This window comes from Anomaloglossus baeobatrachus, chromosome 3 (genome assembly GCF_048569485.1).
Source record: "Anomaloglossus baeobatrachus isolate aAnoBae1 chromosome 3, aAnoBae1.hap1, whole genome shotgun sequence".
NCBI classification, from domain to species: domain Eukaryota; kingdom Metazoa; phylum Chordata; class Amphibia; order Anura; family Aromobatidae; genus Anomaloglossus; species Anomaloglossus baeobatrachus.
The window spans coordinates 18,794,124-18,815,538 of record NC_134355.1 but is presented as its reverse complement, the minus strand read 5'-3'; the positions used below and the strand labels follow the sequence as shown (position 1 = coordinate 18,815,538).

Genomic DNA, 21,415 nt, shown 5'->3' with positions numbered 1-21,415 from the left:
ATTATACTTTGTTTCAGCTAACCAGTGCAGCACATTGCTTGTACCTCCCGCACACCAACACTTCTATTGTAGGCTAAAGTGCAGTTTAATTTGCTATGTTTTTTACTGTACAGTATTTTGTATTAGTGTACTGTAATTTTATGACTACAGAACATTGTATTACTGTAATAAATTTGTATAAATACAGTAAATATGTTTAGGTTGTGGAATGAATTGTCTGTGTTTCCATTATTTCCTATGAGAAAATTTGCTTTGATATACGAGTAAATTGGTATAAGAGCACACTGCCGGAACCAATTATGCTCATAATCCAAAATTCCACTGTAATTAAATGTTAATTGAGGCCCCTTTCACACTGCATTGTGTTCTCTGTTCAGTGGTCCCGTTGGGGCTTAAGTCCGAACCTCCCCAGCAAAGCAGGTTTCAGACGCATGCGCCAACAGGGCCATTGACTATAATGGTGCAGACAGAGCCACTGTGTGCTCTGTCATGCCCAATTTTCGAGCGTATACGCTTTCTGGAGGCGGACACCCAGACGTAGTAGACTGCATCTGGGTGTACATCTCCATTAAGCGTATACACCCGAATATGGTGCACGACAGAGCACACAGTGACTTTGTCTGCACCATTATAGTCAATGGCCTCATCAGCTCATGGTTCCAAAATCCATTTTGTGGGGGTTCGTTCAGAAGCTCTGAAGGGACCACTGAGCAGAGGTCAGAACACAATGTGAAAGTGGCCTAAAGCCTTTAGGCCCGTGTGCTAGTAGTCATTTGGCAAAATTCGAAGATCATACACGCACAAAACATAAGACTTAAAATCCACCAAGAACATCAAAAGATCTATGGCTTTTTTTTTTCCCAGAATACATTATAATCGTGTGGATTAATTAAAACGCGCCCTCGCCAAGGAGAAAAAGGGACGCGGACGGTGTGACAACATGAACTAAAATGGCTGAAAACACTGCACAATCGAAGGCGCAGGGCACAGAATGGCTGCAGCTACAGTGCAGAGGTCAAAATGTTGGCTGGTGCAGGCCGGGATTTAAGTACCTGGATACGGTCATATTTAATACACAGAAAATTTGAAAAATAGAATATATAATTTATTTATAGTCAAAAATAGAAATAAATAGGAGAGAATCTATCCTCAAATTTACGCAAAATATATATTTTTAAAGGGTTGTATCGCCAATGGACGCCATTTATTTTTTTTAATCTGCAGCATGTCCTATTTTTTACAAATTTTGTGCAATGTTTACTTTCCCTTTTTCAGTGCTATATAGAAAATAAAAGCGGATTCCGATTGCTATTGGCAACAAAACCGACTTCTCCTCAGTCGCGGGCCTCAGGCAGACATATGTAATGTGGATAGATTAGGCTATGACCCCAAAATCTGTGACTCATCACAGAATCCTCACGTTTCTTTCATGTTGCGGCCATATAAAGACACCAAAACAGCAACAGAGTATGGCAGCATCTGAATGAGGCCTTCCAACATGGAGGCCCATAGTGTAGACTAGAGAGGGCTAAATTGGCATAAAAATATATAGGAATGACTTAATGATGGAGACCAGGCCTCTATTACTGCTTATCAGGCTGTGTTCCTACGGCAACCATGTAGGCCTTGTGCTTTACTTCCAGAATCTAAGGACAACATAGTGATAACAGTGACATTTACTAAACTCTTACCAGCAGGCCTATAAAATGAGAAGGAAAAATGTGGTCACAATTTGCTCTGAAAACAAAAATCAGTTTCAGAAAGCCCAAATATGCAGCACAAAATAGCACAACCATTTTCACCATTAGGTTCCTATTCACGTATATAAAAAAAAAAAAAAAAAAAAAAAAAAATTAAATAAAAATATCTCCCACATAGGAATGCTGGAATGGGAGGAAGGAAGGGGGTCACAAAGACGTAAACATTTCCGGGGTGTTTTAATGGGGATGGGGGGGGCTGCTTTCATTAACTGTGCCACATCAGTCCCATCTTGTGTCTATAGAAGTAAATGGGGCTGAGCGGCAATATAAAAAACATAAGCTGTTTTTTTTTCCCCCAGAAGAAAGCAGCCATATTTTTCTGTTCATGTCATTGTAGATATGACCCAAGGCAACAAAGAGGATTACCGGGAATATTCCCTAAAATAGCTCGGAATATAAATATGTACAAAATATATTTGAGGAGATTTTTTGTAACCTGGGAATGTAGCCGTTCATTTTTTTTATTATTATTTTATGGGAACAGAGGCGTAACTTGAAGCTCCAGGACACCGGTGCAAAATCTGTAAACCAACCCCCCACACAAACCTGGCGTCGATGAGGGGCAAATTGGCCCCCCACTTAGGCACCATTGCCTGGGTGTGACTACTACCTACAGTATGTCCACTGCGTCCTTATGGGAATATTACAAAAATTTCAACCACAATATTAAAGATGGTCCTCGTGCGAGGAGACATGACGCGGCGACACGTCATAACGTTACAACCATTCAGACTGCACATATACAAAAATGACATAGAAATCCCAAAACAGAGCATTGGCTGTGCATCGTTCTGACAAAGAAGAACTTGCTCATTCGGAAGGCACAAGGGCTTGTTGTATTGCCAAGTTTTTGTGATTTTTTTTTTTTAAGACTATTTTTATATCACTCGCTGCCAAATCCTTATTATCCAAGCAATTTCACATAATTTACCAGAACACAGCGTCCCGGGGAACTGTCTTTGGCGTGGTGTTTAATATCTGCTGGTAACGCCGTCTTCTCCAATAATGACTGGGTGCAACCAACAATTTTCCATGGCTGTTTTGTTCCTTTATGGTTTTTTTTTTTTTATTCTTTTTTTTTCCCCTCAGTTATTATATCTTAAAGTCCTTGGAACAACTTCAACAAAAAAAGCAAAAAAACAAAATAAAAACAAAAAAAAACACAAACATTTCTGTACCTTCATCCAGTGAAGACCAAATTTTTTAAATAGATAAACCCTTAAAGTGCCCAGAATAAAGATGGGGTGTTGGTGGAGGGAGGAAAGGGAGATGACGGGGTAAAGGCGGTAATCATCAACCATTAGTATTGGATGAAATGTCCTGGGAGCCAGGAGGCTGGAAATAATTTAACCTCTTGTCTGGGCCTGTCTGGGATTCGACACAGCGAACAAAGAAGGATGAACTTGTGCTTGTATGCAGCCTCTTCCAAGAGCCCAAGAAAGTCAAAGCTACAATGAAGCGTCTGAAGTGTAAGATCCAGTTATGAGATTTCAACGTCACACACCATGTCCATAGTCGGGAAGCGCCTGCCACCAGCTATCTGCCCTCATAGACATCGCCTGATATGTAAGTTCCAAGTCACTCCTTAGTAGCAATCGTTACAAGGCCAGCAGGGTCGGGGAGTTTAAGGAATCAGAAGATTGGTCCCCGCTGCTGCTGCTCCGACGGTGAGCCTTAGAGCAAGACTCTGAAGGAGAAGTTGACGACTCCTGATCTAACACACTTGGGTAGGTGAACACAAGGTTATGAGCACTCGGAGTGCTCGGAGGTGTTGAAGACATCACAACAGGTGTGTTGAGAGGTTCCTCGTTGAAGAAGGTTCCACCAATGTTGATTGGTTTAATCACAGACCTCTGCATTTTGTCAGTGGGGGCGACTGAGGACGACCCGATGTCCTCATCTATGGGTTCTTGTTTGACAACCACTCGGCTTCCCATCATTGAACGGGCAACATGAGCATTGTGAGTGGGGTTGATCCGATCCTCAATTTGTATTTTACACATGGGCGAGTGGGCGACTAACATGAACTCCAGTTTGTCCTTCTCTTTTTGCAGTTCGGCTATCTCTTTTTGAAGGCCAGATTTTTCATGTTCCAGTTTCTCAGTTTCCTGAAATCAAAAATAAAAAAAAAAAAAAACAAAAAAAAAAAAAAAAAGAGAGAAAAGAATTTAATAAGCACCAAATTTAACAACGTCATTGTTTTTCTAAGTGGATGATGGTTCGGCAGTCAAACTAAAGTCACGCGCATCGTGAAAACTTTGTATGGAAAAAAAGTCTAAGATCTAAATAGACATGGGAACATGATGGGGTGCCAAAAACCCCACAAATTGCTAGAACAGTCAACTAGATACTTGAATGAAGCAAAGAGAAAAGATAAGACTTGAAGGAACACTTAGAAAAACACCACCAATCCTCTTTCCTAGCAATCATTAGGGAGGACTCCACTTTGATTGTGATATATCAGATGATAAATAAAAATATCAAAAATACAAAGTTGTATGAAAGATCATAGTAGGTTGATACAATAGTGATCTGGCTGATGGGACTGAGTGCTCCTAATATTTAGGGAATATGGCAGCCCATGCGCAATTACAGCGGAACGTATGCATCCCCCATCCTCCAAGCGCAAAGATAGGGACCCTTCCTCTAAGGAAGTGATTCTCAACTCCAGTCCTCAAGACCCACCAACAAATCATGTTTTTAGGTTTTCCCTCAATCAAGTGTTCAGGATTTCCTTAAAGTTGCACAGGTGATGGAATTATACCCTAATATTGAGGAAAACATCACCTGTTGGTGGGTCTTGAGGACTGCTCTAGGGATTGCAGTTAACCCAGAATACAGGCAAAATTTTAATTTTTAATGCCCGATTGACCAAGAAACTTTTAGGCTGAGAACGCACTTTGCGTTTTTACCTGCGTTTCTGCAGCGTTTTTGTGCCAAAACGCATGCGTTTTGGTTTTCCATGTTAGTCAATGGAAAATGATGATTTCTTGACCGCACTTTGCATTTTGAAACGCTGCGTTTAATTTGCATATTTTGTGGCAAAAACCATGCGTTCAAAGAAGCAGCATGTCAATTGTTTTTGCCATTTCTGCAGCGTTTTGCTAACATTGAAGTCAATGAGAAATGGCAAAAACCAAGATTCCTTCAAATTCCTGCGTTTTACCTGCTTTTTCAGTGCAGAAAACATGTGTTTTGGACTACCAAAACGCATCCTTTTTGGACATCAAAATAATGATTTGATATGTCCCTTTACAGACACAAAATCCGAAAATTAAATTTATGAAAAATATGCATTTATTGCTAGATTTCCGATACAATGTATATTACCGCTATAATTTTATGAATTCAATTTTCATTATTTTTCCTATTAAAAATAGATTACCATTTTTTTTCACTTTTTACATTCTTTTTGACTGTTAAAACTTTATTAGGCAGTGTCTTGATGTTCAAGACGCATCTGTCAAAACGCAGGTGAAAACGCATCAAAAACGCGGTAAATACGCATGCGTTTTCAGCGCTAAATTTCAGAAAAAGGCAACTTTGGTCAAATCAATTAAGCCCAAAAGGTGCGTTTTGAACTGCAAGTAGGTGAACGCAAAGTGCGTTCTCAGCCTAAGGGATTTTCATTTCCTAAGTCACAGATTATACATACATACAAAAACACTTTAGCCACATAGGGTAAAGAAACCGAATAACTGCCCAATGGAACACAAGTATTTCTCTTTGACCACCAGGATCTGAGGCTCAAAAAAAATCCAAGCGCAACATCTCAAGCAGTTTGTATCTCCTCCCCAGATCAGTATTAATTCCCTTTAAAGTCCTTTAAAAATGTACTCGTGGTTCATTGTCTACTCAAGAAATAGCGTGCATAATCTAGGAAAACAAGATTACGTCTAGCTGAGAAGATCACTTGAGAGCAAAGTCTTCATTTTGTTATTTTGAATTTGTTTTTGGTATTTCCACTAAAATGTATTGATTCATTACAACACTTTATATGTATGCGGCAATATTGCACTCCCTGACCCCTGGCTGAGACACGCAGGAGAATGACACTATAATATCGTACTTTATACAGTGAGATTATGAAATCGGGAACTCTTGTGCCCAATTACAGAACCTCAGTCAGCAGAAATGAAGGAAACAGATTGGGTACGCACCGCCTGGAGTTTGTCCGTTAACTCTCGTCTCCTGTTGCGACACTTTGCGGCGGCCAGTTTGTTCCTTTCTCTTCGGACCCTTCGTTTTTCCTCTTCTTCCGGTGACAGCTGTGGATAAAGAAAAAACATTTGAACAGGCAGCACATTGCGGTCAATACAAAAGCCACAAAATGTAAAAGGCCGTTGGCTCTGTAGGAAGCTGTGGTGTCCTGGAATTGAGCAAGTGTAAGGAGTGTGCGAGCCAAAAGAGCAGGAGAGCAGAGAAGCCCTGCGGTGCGAACAAAAACATTGTGCAATTTGCTAGTCAATTGTAATACGGAAAGTTCTGATGTCAAAATGAAACATTATTTATGTTATAGAAGGTGGAAACAAAAGAAAAAAAGGATTGGGGCAGTATTATAGTAGTTATATTCTTGTACATAGGGGCAGTATTATAGTAGTTATATTCTTGTACATAGGGGCAGTATTATAGTAGTTATATTCTTGTACATAGGGGGCAGTATTATAGTAGTTATATTCTTGTACATAGGGGCAGTATTATAGTAGTTATATTCTTGTACATAGGGGCAGTATTATAGTAGTTATATTCTTGTACATACGGAGCAGTATTATAGTAGTTATATTCTTGTGCATATGGAGCAGTATTATAGTAGTTATATTCTTGTATATAGGGGCAGTATTATAGTAGTAATATTCTTGTACATAGGGGGCAGTATTATAGTCACTATGTTCTATAGGAAGCAGTGTTTGTTATATTTGTATTTATAAAGATACAAAGAATAAATGGTCAGAGAAGCGGTCTCCTATCAGTAGTCCGTCTTTTCCTATAATAAACACTACGTCAGTGCATTGGACTTTGAGACTTCCAGAGTGCAGGTTTCGGGGGTGGTGGAACATTGTGCATGGTATGGTATCGTGATTAGCTATTATTATGACTAATGATGACATACATGTTGTATTTGTAATTTTAAAGTAGCAATTAAAATGCCAGAAATATTTTAAGTACAATCAAAGCACTTGAAGGAGGACAGGTTGCCTCCTTCCCGCAGTCCCTTACCTGCTCATCTCGTCTTCTCCGGCCAGCGGTGGTACCAATGCTTTTGATTACGCCCGGTCGTTGTAGGGCTGCATGCCCACCTAGTGACGGGTGATTTGGTACTTGGTGCCCATACTGATGTGCTCTGCCATAAGGATTGGACATAGAGGTGATCACAGTTGGTTGCACCATCCACTGTAAGTCCTGGCTGGTGGTGATGGCGTTTATAGTGGGAATAAAGGCACTGCTGGATCCTGGCATGTCGTTCCGATATTTCTGCTGACAAAAAGACAAGAAATATTGGTTAAAATAGAATTCAAGCTGAAGTTCATGTAAAGAAGGTTTATATGGTCACTGAAAATTTGGCACAGAACTGTCTCAGTGTGTCTAATAACCTGATACTACTGACATACCAAGAGTGTACGGCCCGACGCGCCGGGCCCAGAGGAAAGGCCACCCCCCCACCCCCCGACGCGCCGGGCCCAGAGGAAAAAAGGGCACAACCCCCCCCCCCCCCCCCCCCGACGCGCCGGGCCTAGAGGAAAAAGGCCACAACCAACCCTTTCCCCCCCTGACACGCCAGGCCCAGAGGAAAAAGGACACCCCCCCACCCCCCTCCCCCGGCCCAGAGGAAAATGGCCACACCCCCCCCCCCCCGACGCGCCGGGCCCAGAGGAAAAAGGCCACCCCCCCGACGCAGAGGCCAGGCCTGTCACCATCACTCACTGGGTTTGCAATCCGTGTGTAATCCTGACCTAAAAAGATATAGGGAGGAATAATTCTGTCCTTGAAAGGCCAACTATCCCTTTTACCCGGATAAAGGGGGTGATTATCCAGAGCTCATGTACAGGGTCCTACAACCTACATAAATGATATAGACCCCTCCCGTGGAGTCAGGTTGAGCACCATGGTACTTGTAGTTCACCCACGTAGCTTGAAGGTGACGTAAAGCTGTAACGTTCTGACGGTGAAGGAGACAAGGAGCTCGCGAGTCGTGTCCTCTCCGTCTAGACACAGACCACATTACAGAGCTCGCAGGAGTGAGGTCACAGTTTCCTCTGCACCTGGCTGAGAATGAAGGTACATTGTGTGAACAACACCCAGGCTCAGAGACAACACAAGGATCCGCCGCCGGCTAGATCACCACCGGGTGGAACGCATCTGCCCCGGCCAACGCTGGAATAACTCCGACACCTGAGTCCTTAACCCTTTCAGATGCCATCTCAAATCTTATGGGGGGGGGGGGGGTCAGTGAATGGGAAGACCAGCAGGTGCAAGTGTGACCTGGGACTGAACCTGTATTTCTAGTCATGGAGTCATGCTCCACCGGGAACCTAGTCCTGGAATTGATTGAAGGACCACATTGCTAGTGCAATGTCTCCAAGACCCCCCAAATGAGCAGGACTGTACCCCAAAGCAGTAATGTGGCTTGTCGAGGTGTCACCACTAGTCATTGATATGGCCGGAGCGAAGGGATCATACGTGACACGCGCCATAGTTACCGCAGGCTGTCAATCACTCCGGGCTCATCCTGCTCGGTGGAAACTTCCTTGTCCAGGCAGAATGGCAGCTCGGGAGGGAGAGGCAGGAAATCTCGATTGCATAATCGCCTCCCACTGTAAAAACGAACTTCCCCCCTCGTCTCCTTCCCTTTTTTTTTTTTTTGTTACACAGCTCCATTTACTTAATGCCCAGGTGTGGTCCCAGTCACTCCCAGGGCTAGGACACTTAACCCTTCCCTAACCATAGACAGAAAAAAAGAATAAAAACAATGAAGAACCTTTACTTATGTAACTTATAAGGGCATCGATAGGAAAAAAGTTAAGGGGTACAACTGGCAGAGGGGGGGGGGTTCATTGAGGCATCTGCCCCCATTACACCCACATGATCCTCCCAATCCACCGATTCGGGAGCAGGCAACTTGTAGGGTCTGAAACCCACCATCACATCTGATTGGATCCTCTCGTCCAATCAGTGTAAGCTAATCTTTCTTAAACCCCACCCCCGCTTACATTCTACCCTTGATGCCCATTACCCCATCTTTACTGCTCACCCAAATAATGGGGTTACGTTTGTGACATGACTCACAAACATTCAGTTAGAGCCTTAGATTTCCTTTACCCTGGCCCCATTGGCAGACAGACAAAAAAGGGCCAAAGTGTGGAAAAAAAAAAAAAAATATCAGTAAATGGGCCCTTTTCCATCCAATAATTCAAAATGCACAATCCCACCTACTCTGGAAGTAGAAATGGGCCCCTTTCCTCTTGGGCCCCTGTGAGGCTGCACGGGTTGCACCAATGGTATATCCTCTTCGGCCTGGCCCTATATAAACCCCTTGGCTATGACAAACCAACTTGTTGGCACTCTCCGTTCGCATGCAACTTGCCCCCCAAAACCCAAGCTAGAGGTGCACCCCTATAAAGAATGAACATGACCACCGGTCCAAACCATGGCACCTCATTGTAGTGTGAAATAGTCAAGGCCTTGTTGACCCCGCCAAGCCTTGGTGCCCACCACTCTGCTTTGCCAACAGTAGAGGCTACTAGGGCCAACCTCATCGGCCTCCATGGCACGCACATTGCCCCATGACCGTTCCATAGTCTCTAAAGCTCATTTTTACCAAAGAAGCCTCTACTATTTCAAAATGTTGCATCTTGCCTAAAAAGTTGATCATTTTCCCGCTCGTTCATGCCGGCGGTGATGTAACCCAGATCCTATGACTCAGTGACGACCAAACATTCCTGCCCGTTTATTGTACAGAGGAGAATGGAGGCGGCCAAAAAACAAAGTATCAATTTGTCCTCTTTCCCATCCCGGAGTCTCCCACACATCCCCCTCCTATTACTGGAATTGGCTACATGATTTCCCCACTTGACACAATCTCAGGAAGCCGCCGGTGCTGACCTCTAGGGGGCAGCAGCTTGTTAGATTCCGTATGGAGGAGGCTGGGAATTCTCCCATTTCTGGGAAAGTCTCCTTTGAAGTGAGAAGTATTTCACAAGCCTCCAGCAAATCATTCCCCTCCTCTCCTGGAGGCAGACGGAGCCTTTCCGGGAGGCATTTTGGAGAAATCTGTGGATTCTGCAATCACCTGCCTTTTGGGGGGAGAACATCATTTTGCAATAATTAGAAGAAAAAAAAAAAAAAAAAAAAAACTCCAGGGAGAGACAGGAATCCGAGAAATTTGGTGAGAACATGTGAAAGTGAGCGCAAATGTGACTGGGTCAGGACGGCGCTGCAGGGAGAGAGTCCAAAAACTGGCAATCCGGGGGCACCGTGCACCCAACCTCTAGTGCATTGCCAGGAGGAGATAACCCCCAATCTGGTTTTTTGGGGTCCATGACTTGGGGGAAAAAATAATTTTAAAAAGTAGCAGAAATGTTTACATTGTGGTTCCATTGTTCACCATTTTCAAGACCTCTGCTTGCTGTCAGAGTGGAGACATGTTTGTGCACATCCGTGATAAAAACCGGTAGAACATAGATCCCAACAGTGAATAATTGTCATAAACATGTTCCTGGCTGAAAAGAGGGGCCGATGGTGTAAATCCCACCCAAACGAGGGGGCCGATGGTGTGAATCCCAGCCAAACATGTCCCTGGCTGAAACGAGGGGCCGATGGTGTGAATCCCAGCCAAACATGTCCCTGGCTGAAACGAGGGGCCGATGGTGTGAATCCCAGCCAAACATGTCCCTGGCTGAAACGAGGGGCCGATGGTGTGAATCCCACCCAAACATGTCCCTGGCTGAAACGAGGGGGCCGATGGTGTGAATCCCAGCCAAACATGTCCCTGGCTGAAACGAGGGGGCCGATGGTGTGAATCCCAGCCAAACATGTCCCTGGCTGAAACGAGGGGCCGATGGTGTGAATCCCACCCAAACATGTCCCTGGCTGAAACGAGGGGCCGATGGTGTGAATCCCACCCAAACATGTCCCTGGCTGAAACGAGGGGCCGATGGTGTGAATCCCACCCAAACGAGGGGCCGATGGTGTGAATAACACCCAACCATGTCCCTGGCTGAAACGAGGGGCCGATGGTGTGAATCCCACCCAAACATGTCCCTGGCTGAAACGAGGGGCCGATGGTGTGAATCCCACCTAAACTTGGGCTTTATGGCTACTTATCTGTGTGCCACTGCTACACCGCAGCACAATGCACATGATAGTCACATTGTGACCCACAAGGTACTGTGATCGAAGCAGCAAAAAAATGTCTGACCCAATGGGATTCCTAGATTTGATTTTCCTGGTACCTTGCGGGTCCTAACGAGACCCCTGCCACTTACATTAGGTCCTCAATAGCAGCGGCATCCACAGATCTTTGGCCGTGTGGCCCGTGTCCTGGCAAAAGTTGCCATCGAGCCTCAGCCCAAACCGTCCCACTTTACCAATGGCGATTATACTTCTCACAGCTGAGGGTTTGTTACCATTGTATCCTGTTCTGATAAATTGCTATAATGTATCAGTAAAATGATGAGTCCAGAGCAATGGCGCAACCTGAAGCTCATGGGCCCCAAAGCAAAAAGGATCAATGGGGCCCCCAATTATTGCAAGTCTTTGATAGCATTGGTCTTTTTATATGGGCCATAGGGACTTTTTGAAACCCCTTAGGCTCCAGGGCCCGGGTGCGATTGCAGCTTCTGCGCCTATTGTAGTTACGTCCCTGGTCCAGAGGCATAGAATATAAACAGATCTTTAGAAATGGGATTTCTTTGAGTCGATTAAGGCGCTGGGCACGGTGCTGCCCCCATAAGACACCCCACCACCCCCTTACCCTGCGGCTCGTACAGACAGAGGCAGGCGGTCGTGGATCTCCGGACAAACCACAAGAGGTCGGAGGATCGCAGCTCCAGGCTCGCTTGGGCAATCGTTCAGAACAAACAGGAAATACTGCACATACTCAGACGCTGCTGAAATAGGGCGCTGAGGGCCGGCACGTGGCCGCCGAGACCCTCAAGGGGGAATGATAAAGGACCCTCCAAGTCCCAAAACAAAAAAAAGGCCCATCTGCTACTGGCAAAGCTGGGTGACACTAGACTCCCCCAGCTTTCCCAGTCTCCTCAATGGCTAAAAACCACAGTTATGCAGCAATACATCCTTTTCCCTGAACTTTTCTGTAGCGAAGCTCATATCGGGAAAGAGAACCCGCTGGGGAGCGGTAATGATGCCCAGGATGAACTGGCTGATAACAGGGAGCAATAGATTTCATTCAACTGCAGCTTTACTCATAGGACAGGGTTAAAATCTCAGCAATTCCCTTTTTTTGGGTGTGTCGGCTCCATTGCCAAATTCCTTCCCATTTGCTCTGCTGACAGAACAGGGATACACCCAACCAGACTCCGGGGCAGCAGCAGAGAAGGGGGTCAGGGGTCCCCGGCACCCTCCAATCTACAAGACTGGAGGAGGAAGAAATAAAAAATATATATATATATATATATATATATATATATATATATATATATATATATATATATATATATATATATATATATATATATATATATATATATATATATATATATATATATATATATATATATATATATATATATATATACACATATATATACATATATATACACATATACATACACACACACATATTATATTATATATTATACATACACACACACACACTCTAATCCACAATGCCAGATAATCCGGCACCAATGATGCTCGGCTGCCATTACTTCTTCAGGGGCAGTCACCCAGCTTTCCTAGAGGACGGAGCGGCAAATATCTGTCCAGTGTCTGATCTAAATTACTGCCCTTGTAGGAAACATGGATAATCCATATAAAAGGTGTCGGCCAGCAGAGTCTGATCCCTCTAAATACAATCCAATTTCTGTATGATGAACATCCTGCATTGTAAGCAATCACATTGTACAATCAGATTGTCTCAGAGCTACATCCAATCCTGTCCCAGATTTCGTTTCCTATACGAGGAATGACCACTGGGCCCTGAGCGACACTTGATCTGAGCTTCCTTATAACCAGCTCCATTAACCCTGTAATACCTGGAAGCTTTTATGCCATTAACAACTGCCCTGATTTAATTTGATCTTATCTTTAGATCGGTCTCATTATCTAAGGAGGTCAGGACAATAAAATATGCCGCTTATCAGAAAGGGTCACCCATGGGCGCTGCCATGTTCACTTTCCATAATACCAGGCAATGAACACCTCCCATACATTAACACTGTAGCGCTCTATAGCAGTGAGCCCTGATCACCAGTAGAGGGCAGCAGAGAGCTTACCCACAGCCGATCAATGCGCCTCCATGAGAGGTGGCAGGAGCCCAGGCGGCACAACCTCTGCCCTTTCCGGAAGATTTGTGCCAATTGGCAGAACTATCCGTATGAATGTTACAATTCCTGATTAGATACATTTCTTCGCCTAATGAGATGCCAGGTGAGCCCCGACAAGTCCAAAGGCCCTGTAGCCAGAAACCCACTATTTTCAAATTAACACTAGAAGTCCCAGAGAGGGGTCATTTAACATTTCTACCTTTGGAACCCAGAGACGGGTCGAATGACCTGAAGGATTTTAGCTAACATCCTATAATCACCGGCTTTTGTTCTGTAATTAAGGCCATTACTGTGGCACCACAGGAGGTTGTTGTTTTCCATTGAGTTTAGCCATTTAGTTTCTAGTTAGTTCTATTCAGTTTGGACTAAGGGTCGTTTGACCCTCTTTCGGGACTTCGGGGGGTGGGGGGGAAGCTCGAAGTTTCTGGGACTTCTAGTGTTAAAGGAGTTTCTTTGTTCTAAAACTTCCTGGTATACTTTGGATTTTAGCGCTTTAGCTCCTGCTTGCTGTCAGTGACTAGAAACAAGAGTGAGAGCTCTCTTCTCACAGCTGAGAGTTTGTTACAATTGTATCCAGTGTAGACAATCCTCTGTGAGCTGAATGTATCAATCGCATAGATCTCTGATTGGTTACAATGTATCAAGCCAGATTGTTTCATGTATAGAAGCAGAAGATCCAGAGCATGATGGGTATCTGGGGGAAAGTGGGGTATGAGGTCGCTAAAAACCCGGAATCTATAGTGCGGTGGTGGTGACAGGGTTAACAGCGGCATCCCAGTACATGGGGGTGGACACTGGTGAATATTGTCATTTGGCGGATCCAACGCAGTAATTTACTAGAACCTCCTCCTTAATATGAGGACAGAACAAAGACGCCAGCCTCCCCCATTGGACCGGCACCAATAATCCCTCTTCTGGGGGTCTCTGCAGATTTCTCCTGCAGACAGTGCCCTTCAGTCCGGACCCCTGTCTCTGTCCACACCCTGTGGGGGCACAAGGTGGGCAGGGTGTGCCTGCGCGGGGGGGGGCACAAGGTGGGCAGGGTGTGCCTGCGCGGGGGGGGGCACAAGGTGGGCAGGGTGTGCCTGCGCGGGGGGGGGCACAAGGTGGGCAGGGTGTGCCTGCGCGGGGGGGGCACAAGGTGGGCAGGGTGTGCCTGCGCGGGGGAGGCACAAGGTGGGCACGGTGTTCCTGCGCGGGGGGCACAAGGTGGGCACGGTGTGCCTGCGCGGGGGGGGCACAAGGTGGGCAGGGTGTGCCTGCGCGGGGGGGCACAAGGTGGGCAGGGTGTGCCTGCGCGGGGGGGGGGGGGCACAAGGTGGGCAGGGTGTGCCTGCGCGGGGGGGCACAAGGTGGGCAGGGTGTGCCTGCAGTGACCTTTACTATTTGCAGAAGCGCCTATAATCAATAACACAAAGTGCAGCGGGTTCTGCAGGAGAAGGGATCGCCGAGATTCTCAGCCGGAAAGTTGGCTACTGTCGGGTGTTTTTTTCCTCGCACAGTCGTATAGCGCTCGCCTAAGATGATATCGGCGGAGATCGTTCTCGGACTAGATAGCATGCGGTTTGTATTATGGCATGAGTGCAGTTTCACATCCTCCCCGGTCGCCCGACACCCAATATACACAGAAAACATCGAACGTTTCACAGGACGAGCGTGTGCCGAACATTGGAGATATGAAGGGGCTAAATGTGTCCTGAGATGCCCTCACCAACAGACATATTGCCAAGCAAAAGGCTCAGCCTGCCAACATTGTCCAAGGCAAAAGGGCTTGGTGGTGCCCCCGCTACCGAGCATCAGGGTGACATGTCTGGTGACCCATCCCCTCACTATACTGATATAGAGGTCCTCCTAATCTCCCCCAATACTGACATAGAATGGACCCTTATCCTCATACGTTGGGTCCCCATCTCCTTCATTCATAACACATGGTCAATAGCGATTACAATGAACCACTTCTTTCATCCAGTGCTACAGAACCATGACCAAAAAACCCAGAGCACCACATAATGACCCTCCATCAAGGACCAGTCCAGCAAGTGACTCCTCGTGTCTACAGTTCTTCACGAAGCTGGAGTGTCCTCTAAGTCATAAGGGGTTAAGTCTCCATGTGCTCAGATATACAAGACATTTGTGCTGGTGAATCATCTGTAGATCACAGCATGGGGAACCAGGCTCCCACCACAGCCAATGACACCCAACTGCCCGAGAGAGGATCCAATAGGTGAGAACCCGCAGGACAAGAACCGAATTCAAAAAACAGATCCACTGGACCTGAAGGACAGGCTGGTTGCAGCAGAATGGTATATACTGTGTGTACAAGTCTGATGGATGCACCTCCTCCCACCCCATGCCAGATAAGTCAGGACTTGTCCACCTAGTGCAGGTCTGATGTGGACTCTTCTACAATTCAGGCAGTAACCTCAATCATTTCTAGACCCTGGAGCGCCACGAGGGGCTGATCATATCTGTGCAGGAGGACAGACATCTCTGTATTAGGTGCCACACAAAGAGGAGCAGAGCAGATCTAGGAATGGTCAACAATGGTCCACGACTGGAGAATGTTTCAAGCCCCAGCTGAGACCAACACAATGGAGCCTAGAAGTCAACCCAAAATCAGGACTGGCCAGTCCAATCTATCCAGTGTAGGGCAAGCCAACTCAACCAAAATTTAAACCAGTCTACTTAACCTAAACCAACGTAGGTCCCATACATCGCCTTTACATTTGACCAGACAACCCAATCCAAAACAGGACCAGTCAACCCAACCATATATCTATAACGTAGCCCAAATGAACCCAAAACAGGACCAGTCAACCCACCAGTTGTAGAAGAGACAAAATGAACCCAAAACAGGACAAGTTAACTCAACCCAAAACAGAATAGGTCAACTCAAGCCAACCAGTAGGGTCCATCTAGAAGAGACCAAATTAACCCAAAACAGGAACGGCCAACTCAACCAGTTATAGAAGAGACCAAAATAACCCAAAACAAGATAACTCAAACCAAATATAGAAAAGGTCAACTCAAGCCAACCAGTTATAGGGTCCATCTAGAAGAGACCAAAAGAACCCAAAACAGGACAACTCAACCAAAAATGAAAAACCGGTCAACTCAACCCAACCAGTTATAGGGTCCATATAGAAGAGACCAAACTACCGCAAAACAGGACCGATCAATTTGTCTCAAAACCGGACTGGCCAGCTCAACGCAAAACCAGAAGTCAACCCAATTCCAAAATTGATCAGGCCAACCTAACCTAAAATAAAAGCGGAAATCTGAACGCGAGACAGGACAGGTCAACTCTCAACCCAAACGGTCAACGAAAACCAAAACAGGTTTGGCCAACCCGACACGACTGGTGGGGTTTGCTCTCTGGTGTCAGATCCTCACCTGTCGGATTGAGGTAGATGCGGAGCTGGCCAGGTATCCGTCTGGCTGAGCTGGAGAGCTGCTGCTACCCCGGGAGGAACTGTCGAAACTCCCTGGATAATCCTGGTACATGATCCGGCCTCTGAACACCCTTCTATGTGGTCTCTTCTGTAGGGCTGGAGTCTCCTGACACTGGGTTAGAGGACACCACACCTCTGCACATCCAGGGCTGCTGCTTCCAGTGTAGACCCAGGTTATAGCTCTACTATCACTAACAGCGCAACATTGTATCAAAAGGAAAAGTCCCAGCAAGAACCACAAGTGCAACTTTGTATGGAGAAGTCCCAGCAGCAGCAGCTCCCTATGGGCTGAGAGCAGACATGGCTGGAGGGAGGCTGCAGTCAGTGAGGCTGGAGGGAGGCTGCAGTGAGGCAGCAGAGCTCCTGTGCTGAGTGCTCACCTCCAGGTACTGTGCTGATGAGTCAGGCAGCTCCTCTCTGCTATTCCTGTGCTCGCAGCGGATGACTCAGTGTAATGGCATTAGTTCAAACCCACACTGGTTATCTACTGAGCTCCCAGCTCCCTCTCTCCTCCCCCACAGCACTGCAATGGGAGGTTCCAGCTCCATGCACGGCCCCCAGCACTGCCTCAGCACAGCAGGAAGCTGCAGCTCCTCAGCCCGATCCTATGCAATTGCCCCAGCACCTGGCTCTCCACTAACATGCACTGTATGTGGCCACTCCATGGTTCTGCCTCCCACTCTCCCCCGCGTCCTGGAGCGCTTGGTCTCGTCCATTGACGCATGTTGCCATATATGGTCATTTGCGTGTGCTGACGCGCGCGGGTTTCCTTGGTTCTGGTGACGTCAGCCGGCAGGGATTCCCTCTCTGGCTGCCAGTGCAATGTGCAGGGCTGATGGCAGAGAGGAGGGGGGGCAGGACCCTGAGGTCTGTACCATTATCACTGATATAAGGGGGGTCCTGGTGTTATTATCATCACATTACCATTATTAGAACAAGCAGTATTATAGGATTGTAATATTATTGAGGGGGGGGGGGGGTCGGCACCATTAAATCTGCATTTGAAGGGGCTGTCCACCTTTTAGGATTCCCTCTTTTTTAATGCATTTAGGGCTAAACAATTTTTGCAATTGCTTTTCATAGAAATTTTGCCCCATATGATTGAAGGTCCAGGAAACCAAACAGATGAGAGATAAGAAAAAGACATGAAAGAGTTAAATCTCCCATCAGAACTCGCCCACTGATAGGTTCTCAGTTAACTCACTTTGCGGGGCAACACAGCGGCTACAGGAGGCAAACGGTGCAAATAGCTGCAGGTTTTTGCTGCCACATCTGAGAGCTGCATGATGTAGGGGCAGAGAGCCTGATGCCAGCGATTCACTGGCTGAGCTGCTTGCTGTTTTGATTCTGTGTACACTGTACATTGGCAGAAAGCTTCTAATCATTGGTGGGGGAGGGGTTACACAGAGACTAGCTGACAAAAAGCTGCTGACAAATCCCTTTAATTAATAGCAAAATATATTTGATGCATTTTTAGAGGGTCTTTCTGAGGTCCAGTGTTCAGGAGCACGCCGCTCCTCTGCCCCCCGGGTCCTGATTCACAGATCGGACCAGCGAGGCGTCCGGCCCAGTGTGTTCTCTGCGGCATCGGAGGATCACAGGGATCCTGAAGCCGGCCCGATCCAGTGATCTGACAAGTGGAAGAGCAGCAATAGCAATCCACATAGTGAAAAGCTTGTAAACACTGCTCTCCTTACCTAGGAAACCCACCACCTCTGATAGACCAGCAGTGGCTGCGAGCATCAATTATGGAATGTAAAGCTTCATGGTATGGACCTCCATGGCCGATCAGCTCCAGCAGCGTCACCGAATACAATGCTGAGCCGTACATCACCGAGCACAATGCCGAGCCGTACATCACCAAGCACAATGCCGAGCCGTACATCACCAAGCACAATGCCGAGCCGTACATCACCAAGCACAATGCCGAGCCGTACATCACCAAGCACAATGCCGAGCCATACATCACCAAGCACAATGCCGAGCCGTACATCACCAAGCACAATGCCGAGCCGTACATCACCAAGCACAATGCCGAGCCGTACATCACCAAGCACAATGCCGAGCCGTACATCACCAAGCACAATGCCGAGCCATACATCACCAAGCACAATGCCGAGCCGTACATTCCCAAGCACAATGCCGAGCCGTACATCACCAAGCACAATGCCGAGCCGTACATCACCAAGCACAATGCCGAGCCGTACATCACCAAGCACAATGCCGAGCCGTACATTCCCAAGCACAATGCCGAGCCATACATCACCAAGCACAATGCTGAGCCGTACATCACCAAGCACAATGCCAAGCCATACATCACCAAGCACAATGCCGAGCCGTACATCACCGAGCACAATGCTGAGCCGTACATCACCAAGCACAATGCCGAGCCATACATCACCAAGCACAATGCCGAGCCGTACATCACCAAGCACAATGCTGAGCCGTACATCACCAAGCACAATACCGAGCCATACATCACCAAGCACAATGCCGAGCCATACATCACCAAGCACAATGCCGAGCCGTACATCACCAAGCACAATACCGAGCCATACATCACCAAGCACAATGCCGAGCCATACATCACCAAGCACAATGCCGAGCCGTACATCACCAAGCACAATGCTGAGCCATACATCACCAAGCACAATGCCGAGCCGTACATCACCAAGCACAATGCTGAGCCATACATCACCAAGCACAATGCCGAGCCGTACATCACCAAGCACAATGCCGAGCCATACATCACCAAGCACAATGCCGAGCCATACATCACCAAGCACAATGCCGAGCCGTACATCACCAAGCACAATACCGAGCCATACATCACCAAGCACAATGCCGAGCCGTACATCACCAAGCACAATGCCGAGCCGTACATCACCAAGCACAATGCTGAGCCATACATCACCAAGCACAATGCCGAGCCGTACATCACCAAGCACAATGCTGAGCCATACATCACCAAGCACAATGCCGAGCCGTACATCATCAAGCACAATACCGAGCCATACATCACCAAGCACAATGCCGAGCCGTACATCACCAAGCACAATGCCGAGCCGTACATCACCAAGCACAATGCTGAGCCATACATCACCAAGCACAATGCCGAGCCGTACATCACCAAGCACAATACCGAGCCATACATCACCAAGCACAATGCCGAGCCGTACATCACCAAGCACAATACCGAGCCATACATCACCAAGCACAATGCTGAGCCATACATCACCAAGCACAATGCCGAGCCGTACATCACCAAGCACAATGCTGAGCCATACATCACCAAGCACAATGCCGAGCCGTACATCACCAAGCACAATACCGAGCCATACATCACCAAGCACAATGCTGAGCTATACATCACCAAGCACAATGCCGAGCCGTACATCACCAAACACAATGCTGAACCGTACATCACCAAGCACAATGCTGAACCGTACATCACCAAGCACAATGCCGAGCCATACATCACCAAGCACAATGCTGAACCATACATCACCAAGCACAATGCTGAGCCGTACATCACCAAGCACAATGCTGAGCCGTACATCACCAAGCACAATGCTGAACCATACATCACCAAGCACAATGCTGAGCCGTACATCACCAAGCACAATGCCGAGCCGTACATCACCAAGCACAATGCCGAGCCGTACATCACCAAGCACAATGCCGAGCCGTACATCACCAAGCACAATGCCGAGCCGTACATCACCAAGCACAATGCCAAGCCATACATCACCAAGCACAATGCAGAGCCACACATCACCAAGCACAATGCCGAGCCGTACATCACCAAGCACAATGCAGAGCCACACATCACCAAGCACAATGCCGAGCCGTACATCACCAAGCACAATGCTGAGCCGTACATCACCAAGCACAATGCTGAGCCGTACATCACCAAGCACAATGCCGAGCCGTACATCACCAAGCCCAATGTCGAGCCGTACATCACCAAGCATAATGCTGAGCCATACATCACCAAGCACAATGCCGAGCCATACATCACCAAGCACAATGCCGAGCCATACATCACCAAGCACAATGCCGAGCCGTACATCACCAAGCACAATGCCGAGCTGTACATCACCAAGCACAATGCCGAGCCGTACATCACCAAGCACAATGCCGAGCCGTACATCACCAAGCACAATGCTGAGCCGTACATCACCAAGCACAATGCCGAGCTGTACATCACCAAGCACAATGCTGAGCCATACATCACCAAGCACAATGCCGAGCTGTACATCACCAAGCACAATGCCGAACTGTACATCACCAAGCACAATGCCGAGCCATACATCACCAAGCACAATGCCGAGCCATACAACACCAAGCACAATGCCGAGCCGTACATCACCAAGCACAATGCCGAGCCGTACATCACCAAGCACAATGCCGAGCCGTACATCACCAAGCACAATGCCGAGCCGTACATCACCAAGCACAATGCCAAGCCGTACATCACCAAGCACAATGCCGAGCCATATATCACCAAGCACAATGCCGAGCCGTACATCACCAAGCACAATGCCGAGCCGTACATCACCAAGCACAATGCCGAGCCGTACATCACCAAGCACAATGCCGAGCCGTACATCACCAAGCACAATGCCGAGCCGTACATCACCAAGCACAATGCCGAGCCGTACATCACCAAGCACAATGCCGAGCCGTACATCACCAA

General features: G+C 47.1%; 1 protein-coding gene and 1 long non-coding RNA gene across 5 annotated transcripts in view; one reads left to right on the top strand and one right to left on the bottom strand.

Moving 5' to 3' along the window:
- LOC142295917 (uncharacterized) overlaps window positions 1–21,415 on the top strand; it is a 109,844-nt gene that overhangs the window by 70,584 nt on the left and 17,845 nt on the right. The gene's annotated exons all lie outside the window — the stretch shown is intronic.
- Window positions 2,608–17,342, bottom strand: FOSL2 (FOS like 2, AP-1 transcription factor subunit). Of its 4 annotated transcripts, none has more exons than XM_075339029.1 (4): window positions 16,658–17,342; window positions 6,978–7,235; window positions 5,921–6,028; window positions 2,608–3,868 (listed from the first exon to the last, which is right to left on the bottom strand). In XM_075339029.1, exons 1-4 carry the CDS (start codon window positions 16,766–16,768, stop codon window positions 3,359–3,361), a joined length of 987 nt encoding a protein of 328 aa, XP_075195144.1. In that variant the 5' UTR covers window positions 16,769–17,342; the 3' UTR covers window positions 2,608–3,358. The 4 variants fall into 4 exon arrangements, with proteins under 4 accessions (XP_075195144.1, XP_075195145.1, XP_075195146.1 ...); XM_075339030.1 differs by having other exon boundaries at window positions 6,978–7,232; XM_075339031.1 differs by having other exon boundaries at window positions 17,097–17,341.

Coding starts and splice junctions, on each gene's coding strand:
- FOSL2 (XM_075339029.1), bottom strand. CDS start 16,768: ATGTACCAGGATTATCCAGGGAGTTTCGACAGTTCCTCCCGGGGTAGC. Junction 7,236..16,657: donor CATCTACCTCAATCCGACAG/GTGAGGATCTGA, acceptor TCTTTTTGTCAG/CAGAAATATCGGAACGACAT. Junction 6,029..6,977: donor GGAGAAGACGAGATGAGCAG/GTAAGGGACTGC, acceptor CTTTATCCACAG/CTGTCACCGGAAGAAGAGGA.